The sequence below is a fragment of the Mus musculus genome, chromosome 3, assembly GCF_000001635.26.
Source record: "Mus musculus strain C57BL/6J chromosome 3, GRCm38.p6 C57BL/6J".
In the NCBI taxonomy this organism is placed as follows: Eukaryota; Metazoa; Chordata; class Mammalia; order Rodentia; family Muridae; genus Mus; species Mus musculus.
Window position 1 is genome coordinate 118,912,991 of NC_000069.6, and position 12,212 is coordinate 118,925,202.

At 38.9% G+C, this 12,212-nt stretch overlaps 1 protein-coding gene across 2 annotated transcripts in view; it reads left to right on the forward strand.

Moving 5' to 3' along the window:
- Positions 1-12,212, forward strand: part of Dpyd (dihydropyrimidine dehydrogenase) — an 870,816-nt gene that overhangs the window by 350,882 nt on the left and 507,722 nt on the right. For both annotated transcript variants that reach the window (XM_011240318.2, NM_170778.3), the window contains exon 11: positions 4,083-4,293. In XM_011240318.2, coding sequence (XP_011238620.1) covers positions 4,083-4,293 — 211 coding nt within the window. The remainder of the gene's footprint in view (positions 1-4,082; positions 4,294-12,212) is intronic.

Below are 12,212 nucleotides of genomic sequence, written 5' to 3' on the forward strand. Positions count from 1 at the left end.
TCTCAGTACCTGGAAGCATAGTCACACTGAGTGGGGAGCAGAAGACCAGAGGGAGTAAGTTCCCAAGTGAATGTGTGTTGTTGGCTTGAGTCAGCATGTCAAGGACTCCAGAGCCTCAGACCCACCCATGGGAAAATGCAAAGCCTTCCCCACAGGCTCAGCCTCAGAGAAAACACCAAAGCCTTCCCTGGTCTATCTGTGAATGCTGATAGTGTATAAAGAAAATGTCTACTGTAGCTCTCTCACTCTGGCTATTTATGGTCTGAGAACTGCACCCCTACAAAGACTGCTGCTACTGAGTTTAGCTAAATCTGTGCCCTTGGTAAACCTCTATACCAAAAAACCAAGTGCCCTGATTTAGCTGTGTGTAAAACCAATACCTCTCTATTCATCTGTGTATTATCAACATGCCAAGCTTTTGAAATTTCACTGTTTCTCCCTCAGAGAGACTAGTACAACCAAATCCAGCTTTCTCTATGTGGTCAGTCCATGAACATCTAACAATGTTCTTCACTGTCCTAAGCAGGCCTACGTCCCTGTAATCATGGAGATGTAGCATGACTATTTCATACATTGGGTAATGCACAGGGTTTCCTCAGGAAACATGAAGATCATGCCAAAATTGCTGTCAGCCAAATCATCACATTACATAAAGAGTACTATCTAAGTAAGCTCTGCCTTGCTTTAAATATGCTTTTTTGATATGATGCTTCTTTTCTCCAAAGGGGAAATAAACACATATTTATAACATGGATGTGGAATGCTTATTAGCTGAAGTGTTTCAGACTTTGGATTTTTAAAGGCAAAAATAAAATATTTGCATAGGCATGATTGATTACCTATCCTGGAGGTGCAACCTAAATATGAACATTAGAATAATTTTTATTTAGTATTCATCTATACATATACCATGAAGGAAATTTTAAAGATCACTTCTCTGTGTGTACATTTTCACTGTAACCCACTGAATGAGACTAGGAGTGAATTTTTCATTTGTGACATAATCTTAAAAAACGAACCGTATTGGACTTTTTTTTTGCGATTTTCATTTTACATATTCAGGTTAGGTATTTAAGCTGCATGCGTTTTAGACAGGATGAAACGGCTATGCAGCAAAGTCTCTGGGTCTGGGTGTTTGGTCTGTAAAATCAAGAGTACAAGTAGTGTTGTGTTGGCCTTTTTTACCACAACAGGAAGAAAAGATTGGTCTGAAGCAATGTTTTGTTATACCTAATGCATAGCTGTTGTAAACTATCTTCAGTAGGAAGATAAAATGTTATGGTAAAGTGTTGAAAAGAATACCTGGTACAGTCATTTATTTTCATCAGGCCTACCCGATAAGAAGTGAAATTAGGCTTGCAAGATGACTTGGCAGATAAAGACTTCGATACCAAACTCGATGCCCAGACTTAGATGCCCAGGATGCACATGGTGGGAGGAGAGAACGAACTCAGCTTTCTTTGGATCTCGACATGCATGCCATAACACATAACTCACCCACAATACACACTCAAACAAAATAAAATGAAATAAATGCAATTTTTAAACGTGAAAGAATCACTAAATGCTATATTCCAAATTATTAAAAGGATATTTTACCTGGTGTATAAGTTCTTATGCCTATTATCTCATGGTCCTAATAATTTATTTCTTATCATAGGTCTAATAATTACTTCAATATCCTTCTACCCAAGAAAATATGAAGACTTTCCTGATAAATACATATAGATAGATAATATTTTCTTGGGTTCTATTGATAATTGTCCCCTTGTATATAAAGTGAGTGATAGTAAATAATTGTATTTAATGGCAAAATAACTGCTGCATGAAGTGTGATTTATGGCCACAGTCCCGTAGCCTAATCACACAGATCTGCAGATTTGAGAAAGGAATTCAGAAAACTCTGATAGAAGGGCAGTATTCATAGTGCTATCCCTCTGGACACAGTAATGCAGGGGTCAAGGGAGCTCACCCTCTTCAGTAAATTATCAACCCTGAGGTATTAGAGAATCATGGTGGTGTAGGATCTGGACGCACAAATGAAAGGCCATGAGAGAAAACAGAGAGCATGTTGCCATATGCCGCTGAAATTCCTAACTCTGGTATTGTCTTAAAACAGGGATACGCAAGCTCAACTGAATACTTGTAACTTCTACAAATCTGTTTTATTTCATTTGAGTGATGGTTGCCTTATACTGAATTCCCTTGTCCTAGTATGACATCTCATTGTGAGGAAACAACATGTGAAGATCTTCCCAGATTTCTGGGTTGAGCTGTAACCCAGAGAATGATGACAGAACCTGACTGGGAAGGCTGCCTAAGACAGGAACAATGGACCACGCAAACTAAGGCACAAAGGAAATTCACCCTGAGATAAAGCTTACAAGAATCCACTTGGACATTTCTGATCTTCAATTCTTTCCCCCTGCTTACAAAGAATATGGTCAGAGAGGTGGAGTTTCCACGTTCTTGGTTTCCTCAGATGCTGAATGAACCACAATGCACGCCTTAGAATGTATAGATCAACTCGAAAAACTAAAACATGAGTTATGATGTTTCCTTAGAAGGAATGAGAATGTAGTTTGTTTTCAGCCATAACATGTGTTTTGGGTTCCCTATGCCATCCATAAGAGAAAAATGTTGAGGAAAATCTTAAGGCTTTTTTCCCTTCATTTGTGTTTGTTTTTCAAGCAATATCTAATCTCCTTTCCACATTTAGCAGCAACTTTGCTAACTACCTTCAGAGACTATACAAATAGATGCAGACTGTCAGTAGACATGGAATACTGGAAAGGTCAACATACATTAATCCACCAGGCATACTCTGCAATGCCAGTGGCATAGTTCTGTATTTTATGTATGCCCTGCCCAGAAATTAGGACAATTGTAAATAAACATGCTGCATTGACTTATTCAACCCATGAACAGTTGGCCACGGCACTTACTAGAGCATGTCACTATGCTTAAAAGTTAGTATCACCCCTCTGTCTTGAACCTCCACGAGAGTGTTTCTTGTGCGACATTATGCAAGTGCCAACAGGGAAACAAAAACGTATCCTACATGCAAAGATTTTATAATTTGGATCGTTTAAGAGCTACTTTGCCTCACAGTAATTATCCATCACTCAGTAAAGGCCCCCCGCAAGGGCCCGCCTGGCTTCCACAGGGTTGTGAATGTTCTCTGCAGTGGCACGTTTAGTGCTATTCTGTTTTCTGTGAGTCACTCAACACACTAGTTCTGATTATATTGACAAAGGTCTGGGTATCATCTGAAACTAAGGGTGGAAAATAGTAAGATAAGGAATATGAGCAGTTTGTGTGAATGGGCAATCTATATAAGCATAAAATACACAATTCCCATTCAGTGAATGGATGGATTACAGATAAGAAGAGATTTCCAAGTGGCCTGTGCTTGTGTCTCTGAGTTTTTTCATTGATGGTCCTCATGACTGTGCTGTTATAACAGGAAGAATGAATTATTTTCTCCCAGTTACTCCAAGCTTCTCTAGCTTTCTTTTCCTACCTCCTATTCTAGGCATTTGCTCCCACAGATTAGCTCATTCATCTTATTGAGGTTTTTCTAGTTTAGTTACATGCAGCTAGTTAGCAAAAAATGTTTGTGTTTAGTGCAATTACAAGGAGAACTTATTCTGCAAAAGATGTCAGGAGCATAGATTACCATACTTGAGAATGTCCCACATCACCAAATATGGACCATTTAAGAAATAAGACTGGAGGAAAGACTTTTTTCTCTTGTAATGTTGGAAACTGAACCCAGGGTCTCACACCTGCTGTCTAAGGACCCTGCCACAGAGCAATTTCCACAGCTGGAACTAACTTTTAGTTTCTCTGTTGCATTTCAAAATCAATACAACCCTCCCCTCACCCCCTCCCCCCAACACATACACAGCAAGCAGATAATGCCTGAAACTCATCTATGGTGGAAAAGCAAAAACCCCAAATACCTCACATGAATTTAAAACATTATAATCACTTACCATGTAAAACTGAGTTGAAAAATCAACTACTATGTTGGATAGTCAACGTTTCTCAAGTTTTATTTACTACTTCTTTCATTTTAGATGGAGCTCGCTAAGGAAGAGAAATGTGAATTTTTGCCTTTCCTCTCGCCACGGAAGGTTATAGTCAAAGATGGAAAGATTGTGGCAATGCAATTTGTTCGAACTGAGCAAGATGAAACCGGAAACTGGGTGGAAGATGAAGAGCAGACGGTGCGGCTAAAGGCTGATGTGGTTATTAGTGCCTTTGGATCTGTCCTGGAGGATCCCAAAGGTAAGGCATTTCTAAGATGCATGTGTGATGTTGTGGGTGTGGCTTTATGGCTCTAATAGTTTCTAGCTTTCAGCCACCTTTTTCCATCTTAATATTACTGTCTCTTTGCTTGTATGTACTGCGAGCGATTTTGATTCAAAAGGTCTAGAAGTGCTATAACCAAATACATGGAATTAATTTAATATGGTTAGAGTTGAACAGAATGTGAATTTTTATTTTAAGCTAATATCCAAAATACATATTCTATGTTATAATTATGTTTGCCTTCTTTCCTATAAAAGAATGGCCTTTCTTCATTTAGATTAGAATAAAAAGAGACAGCTGAAATTTGAGCAGTTAGTCTTAAATGATGCAGAAAAATTAGGATACGATAAAAAGCAGAAAGCTAGAATCTGTATTTATTGCAAACCCCATGACAAACCATCTCTCTGAACATGGGACATCAACATTATCCCTTCAAAATCCAAACTCCTGTCATTTCACCTGACTGTCCTAACTGCATATGATAAGGAACTGAATGCTTACCTAGACCATGGGAGAGGAGAGGCAATGTTTTATGTAACATTTTGACCTCCTAATCCTCCCCAGAGGAACTGCCTTGTGCTATAGTCCACCCACTCCAGTATCATTTGAAATGAAAGCTAAAATACCAAGGCACCTTCATTTTGCAAATCTTTACCTTTCAATTCACACTGTTGAGATGACAATTATCACTTTTATTTTCTGAAAGGGAAATAAAAGGCCTTTCTGCTGTTCCGACATCCATTACGAACAATAATAACAAAACAATCCAAACCTGACACGTCTGCCTGGGATGCCTACAGTATCCAAGTGAAAATTGCACATGTGTCTGATAGAGGAGAATGTGCAGGCATGCAAATGCACATTTTTAATCAACATAAGATAGGTAAAGATTCAGCAATCTTCAGGGCATAATTTTTTTCTGCAGGACATGCAACATCTTGGTATTTAGGAACATCCAGATGTTTAATGTCATCAAGATAAATGTTTTCAAATGGCTGGATGATGGTCTAAATTCGTCACTTTCCATCCAGATGTGTGCATAAGTGTAGACACTATCGACAGTTTGCTTTGTGTTTTCACTAGCTGAGTTTATAAAGGAAACAAGAAGCATGCGCAAAGCATGCTCAGTTATCTAAAATACACTCTTCTCTGCAAAACAGTGAGATGCCAATGATGTTTCAGTAGCAATCCTACTTACTAGTCATCTATCAAATATAATTTAACATGTTCAAATAATTTATAGTTGACAACTGAAAGCCTAATATCTTTAAGAGTATTGTTTTCTAATCAAGGCATAATATCTTGTGGCTCAGATCACAACAAATAGATTTTTTTTAAAAACTTGGATTTTTTAAGGCTTATTTTGTGTGTTGTGTGTGTGTGTGTGTGTGTGTGTGTGTGTGTTAGTGAGTTTGTTGTTGATGATGACGATGATGTCATCGTCGCTGTTAGTGGTGGTGTGGTTGTTGTTTGAGACCTCTGCTATTCTTTGGTTTGGACTTGAAGTCCTGCCGGCTCCTACTCATGAGCTGAAATTACAGGCAAGCACTGGCAGACCAAGTTCATTTATGAGAGTATGTCTGAATTTATGTACATGTACCTGATGAGTGAGGGATGTAATTTAGTACTTCGTTTTGAGTTTATGAGGTAGAAGAAGAATTTGATAGGTTTAATTTTAAAATTCTATGTGTACGTCAGAATCTGTGCATTTTGTTCCCCGTGTCTGTCTCTTGTGACAGTTCACATGGATTTTCCCCCATGGCCATTAGAGAAACCAAGGAATGCATGCTGCTTTAGTGGGGTATGTTTGCCCTATCCTGATTCGACACAGCACACAATGTTTAGAAATCATATAGGATGTAATACATCTTGTATTGTACTATGGTGTCTCAGGGTTCACATGGATAAAGTGGTAGTTTCCAAGTGAGTCACATCTGGAATAGCTGGGCTGTTAAACAACATCCTGCACTCATTCCTGTTTCCAGTGGGCAGTGTCTAGACTAGAAGTTTCCAGATTATTGATGTCTTATTCACAGAAGTGAAGTAAAGGCATGCAGGAGATCATAAAGTAGTAAGAAATCTTAATCCAAGTAAATTATAGTGTAGACCTTACTCTGTAAGAAAGCAGAGAGGACATATGAAAAAGTACTCAAGGGATTTGGTAGTTGTTTGTGCTTCCATTTATAAGACAGAAGAAGGGGAAGGCCCTTAGGGGCTTAACATAGGTTGTTTTCTGTTATAATTGATTGGCTTGAATTCTGTAAGGTTTATTCTCTACTGGGATATTCTTTGCTATTATTCATCAGATTATAACAATAGATACACTGAATATGCATAAGCTAATCAACAGAGCCTTCTCCCAAAAGTTCACACAGAGGATACAGTTTTCCCTAATACATATGCACCCAAACCCAGTCCTGGCCACACTGGTCTGTTGTAGTTCCTGGATAAGTTCTGAAACATGCTTGAATGGAAATGAAGCATCAGCCCAGGATTTCCAAGTAGCAGACAATCATAACATTGTTGGAAGTTGGGTAGACAGTGAAGCTCAACACTGTTTGCTTGGTGCTTGATTTGGAGAACCGTGAGTGTGCACAGTTTATGCATCTGAGAATTCTAAGCTGCCAGCTGCACTGATAAAGGGTATATCCATACTCCAAGTCAAGTGGAGTGCCATGTCTAGTTAAGCTATTCAGTATGTTACTCATTACTATTGACTATTGGAAAACACTTTAAACTTGATAAGGGAATTGGGTTTTATTAAGACTTGACCAGGAAAACTTTTAAAATTCTTATAATAATAAACTTAGTCAGAAGAACTTTCCCATGCATGTACATATTCTTGGTATACTGAAGTCAATTTACTAGAATAAACTTGTGCATTTAGAGAAAAAAACACCATCCCCTTTTTCTACCCCAGAGCTTGTTCCTTTACAATTTGGCATATGGTTCTCCTAGGATTATCATGTATGTGATACACATTCTAATGCACTCACCAATAACTGGTGCCTCCAAGTACTAGGCTCTCTTGTCACTTTTCCTCCCGTCTTATTTCCACGTTTATTTTGCATAGTAAGTAGCATGCAAACACAGGAACATTCTTTCACACCTTGTTCAGTTTTCTCCATTTGACAATGTTAAATATTTCTGTTTGAAATGCTCCTCTCCAAGTCACTTAACCTTCCTAAGGTTCATCTCTTCATCTATCAAAACAACAAGAAAACCAAGCACAATCAAACTGTCCTCTGCCTACCTTGCAGGAGGACTGTCAGAAATAAAATGAAATAATGGGGAAGTGCTTGGCAAAGAAACCATAAACAGACTGCTACTGTTATGCCGTTCCCAGTCCCTGTGTTTTTCTTTTGGTTATTTGTAAGCCTGTCACTGGCATCCTCCGAATTTTTTATTTTTTATTTATTTTTTTATTAATCATTCCATTCATTTACATCTCAAATGATATCCCACTTGCCGGTTACCCCTCCACCAACCTCCCGATTCCACATCTACCGTCCCCTTCCCTTTGCTTGTATGAGGGTACTCACCCACCTACCCACCCACAGATCCAGCATCCTCCTACCTGGGGCATCAAACCTCCCTGTGACCAAGGGCCTCCCCTCCCATTGTTGTCAGGCAAAGCCATCCTCTGCTACATTTGCATCTGGAGCCATGGTTTCCTCCAGTGACACTTTTCGGTTGATGGTCTAGACTCTGGAAGAATTGGGTTGTCAGGCCAGCCTATGTTGGTCTTCCATTGGGGTTGTAATTCCCTTCCGCACCTTCAGTCCTTCTGCCAGCTCCCTGATAAGGTTCCCTGAGTTCAGCCTGATGGTTGGCTCCAAGCATCCACATCTGCAATGGTCAGTTGCTGGCCAGACCTCCCCAGGAACCACCACACTAGGTTACTTTCAGCAAGTGCCTCTTGACCGCAGCAAGTGTGGGGTTTAGTGTCTACAGACATGATGGATCCCCAGGTGGGGCCATTCCACAGTTGGCCCTTCCTTCAGTCTCTTCCATTTTTTGACCCTGTTCTTCCTTTGGGCAGGAACATTTCTGGGTTAAAAACTTTGAGATGTGTGGGTGGCCCCATTCCTTGACCAGGGGCCATGCTTATCTGCTGGAGTTGATTTCAACAGGTTCTATCTCCCCCTTCTCTGCACATTCTAGCTAAAGTCATCCCCATTGGGTCTTGGGAGCCTCACGTTTCCCTGGTGTCTGGGACTTTCTAGTAGCTATCCCCAGTTCCTCATCCTTCTTTTTGTTATTTTATAGTACTTTCCAAGGACCAGGGATTGCAAGTTTATTGAATAGACAGCTCTCAAAAGGAAAAAAAAAGTGAACAATTAAAAACAAATCTTAAATATGCTTAGCCATTAAAGAAATGCAAATCATAACTATTGAAATTGTTTCACACCCAATCCAGAAATGCTATCATCAAGAAAACAAAAAACAACAGATGCTGGCTAGACTATAGGGAAAGAAGGACCATATACTCCTCCTGCAAATGTAAACTGGTAGAGTCACTATGGAAACTAAAATGTACGTTTCTGAGAAACTAAAACTACCACAGCATCCAGCTATCATCTTCCAGGATATGTGCCAGCAAGAGTCTCTTTCAGTGAACTATAGATATATGTGCATATCTATGTTCATTGCTTTGATATTCACAATGGTTAGGATTGAAACAAGCTTATTTGTCCTACAATAGAGGAATGGACACACACAAAAGGTAGAATTAAGTGCAAGGTGTCAAATTTAAGTAAATTCATATTTCTATTTCATCCCCTCCAACCCCATCAGCCAACCTGGTAAATGTGAAATGTCTATGTTGTTAGTGAATTTTAATCCAGAAAGAACCCTTTACTAAGTTCACATTTCATTTTTCCATTGCGGCACTAAAGTCAGCCTTGTCCTCACATTTTTAGAAAACAGGAAGACACATTTTATAGTTCTACAGATATACTTTACAAGGAGATTACTGTGGCCCAGGCCATGGTCTCTGCACCCTTTTCCCTGTTCCTAGCCATCAACAGCCATCCCCTCATCCTTTTTAAATGCCCACCTGTAAGAGACACGTATCCAGTGTTCTCCGTATTCACACAATATTAATAATTCTGGTGACAACTCCAAGGAGCTTCTGATAATCAAGTCAGTTTGTTTAATTTTTCTGAGAAAAGTTAAACAATACATTTATTCTCTGACAATACGTTTTCTTATCTTTTTGGCATAAATTATTGCACTCAGTATAATTCAATGATTATTAGACTAGTTAGATCCTGTGTAGTGTATTAGCTCCAACATAAGCTCCAGAGCCAGACTGCTCATATGGAAATCTGGCTCCATCTCTTCTTGCTTCCTCTTAAAGAATTTCTTTGAACTTCCCAGTCCATTGTCTAAGGAAGATAAATTGGTATCTACAACCTAGTATCACTGTATAAAATAAAGGAAATATCTGTGAAACATCTCTGCACCGAGTTTTAGTATCTCATAAAAATTAGATATTATTTTTATTGTATAACAAATAATATTTTAATGATTAAATCAGGTTTTATTACACATTTATTATAAACTTTTTCCAGACACAAAAGCATTTAAAAAATTATAGTGTTATCAGTATCATATAGCCTCTGTCAACCTTCCATGAAGCAGGTGCTTTTAGATTTATAATTTTTAAATGAGAAATATTTAATACATTTTGTTGGTTTTATTCATGGAAAAAATGACTCCCTGATTTTAACGGTCTATAACATTTTAAGATATTTTATTTCCAAATATGAAGTTTCCTCAGAGTACTGGAACAAATTTCTTTATGCAAGTTCTTAGTAGCACAAATATTCATTTTGTATTTTCAAAAACCAGGTATTTGAAGAGCAAAGCAATTTAAGTCACTTTGGTTTTTCCAGCTGAAAACAGCTTTTATTAGTTTATATAATCTAAGGGGAATGCTCATTTTTGAGATGGAACAGAGAAGCACCTCTGAGGATATCAAACTCCTAAAAAGCATGAGGTGATATGAGTTTAAAGATGCAGAGCTTGGAAAGGAAGGTAGCACAGAAGGTCTTATCTAGTTAGCACAGCTCAGGGAGCAGGAGCTTGGATCCCCTGCACTGAGGGACTCAGCCAGGGAAGCTGACCTCCAAAGGAAGGAGTTTATACACAGCATCAAGGCCTATAGTTTCCGCTCATCTCAGCAGGAACTAGAGATAACAAGCACAATGCCCAGATCTTTCTGAATCTTTAATGCAGCCCTTAGAAACCAACTCCCTTGATGGGATGGCATTAATTGCAATTAGTTGCATATGGGAGTGTTTTATGGGGGAGGGAGAAGGCAGGTTTTTAAATCACTCATCGATCTATTAGAAGGCCCTCAGAAAGGTCTTTGAAGCCTTGTGGGAAAGTCAAGCTTTCTGTGGACACCAGCTTCAAGTGTGGCGTTGATTCCCTCTCCTCCTCAGGGAGAAAAGGTGCAGGTCATGGCTTAATTGTATTTATTCTGACAGTCAGAACTATAAATTGACAGGCAAGAAATGATGTGCCTCAGATCTTAGCAAAGGGTAGACTCTGGAGTTTTTCTCGAATATGTTCATCTTTTCTTTGTTGGGAGGAACTCTATAATACTATTTTCATGTGAGCTCAAGATGGGTCACAAACCCAAAAATTAGAGTTATTAGTATTTTAAATGACTTGAAATTAGGGTTTGTCTTATTTTACAGCATAGTAAAATATAATTTATTGAGTAACTCACCAACAGAAGTGGAACACTACGATTTTTCCATTACACCATATTTGCTTTTGATTTGTGTTTTTATTACAATATTTGGTGTTCCAAATGACAAAGGATCTTTTCTAGACATTGATGGTGACACTGACAGGAAGTTTATTTGTCTATCAAGTCCTTTTGACTTCCAGGTTGTCTAAATCCCCTTCTCCCTTGCATAAGGCTGAAGAAGGATGATAAGGGATGAACAATCAACTTGAGAAGCTATCATCATTAGTCAAATTCACTATATTGTATTTATCTTATGAAATATGCAATAAACTTCCAAAAAGTACCTATCACTGGATTTAATTGCTAGGTAGGAGAATGGTTTTAGCTATTGCAAAGCCTTAGAGGAACTGACTTCCCAGTGACTAATACAGGAAAGAGAACTGGCAATAGTCATGAGCAGCAAAGTGGCCAGAACAACCTCAATACTAGATATATTTTCTTAGAATTCCTTGTTGCGATGCTGTCTCATTTGTATTTTTAAAAAGGTCTAACAAGTATCTCAATGATGGTAAGCTTTGGTTCTGTCATTCCAGGTGATTCTTTGCTTAGTACGTTCTGACAGCCTGCTGTCTCAGACTCTGGGCTAGGTGGTGCTGGGGAGAAAGTGGGAAAGGCATGTGCACAGTGTACTTCCAGAAATGCAGTTTAATAAAAGAGAACCCCCACTTAGAATCAAGGGATTTGGAAGGAGTTTAGAGTCCCAAGGTAGCACAGATCAAGCAGACTGTGAGTACTTAAGAACGCTTCTTTCCAGCTTCTGGCTATTATAAATAATGCTGCTATGAACATAGTGGAGCATGTGTCCTTCTTACCAGTTGGGGCATCTTCTGGATATATGCCCAAGAGAGGTATTGCTGGATCCTCCGGTAGTACTATGTCCAATTTTCTGAGGAACCGCCAGACGGATTTCCAGAGTGGTTGTACAAGCCTGCAATCCCACCAACAATGGAGGAGTGTTCCTCTTTCTCCACATCCACGCCAGCATCTGCTGTCACCTGAATTTTTGATCTTAGACATTCTGACTGGTGTGAGGTGGAATCTTAGGGTTGTTTTGATTTGCATTTCCCTGATGATTAAGGATGTTGAACATTTTTTCAGGTGCTTCTCTGCCATTCTGTATTCCTCAGGT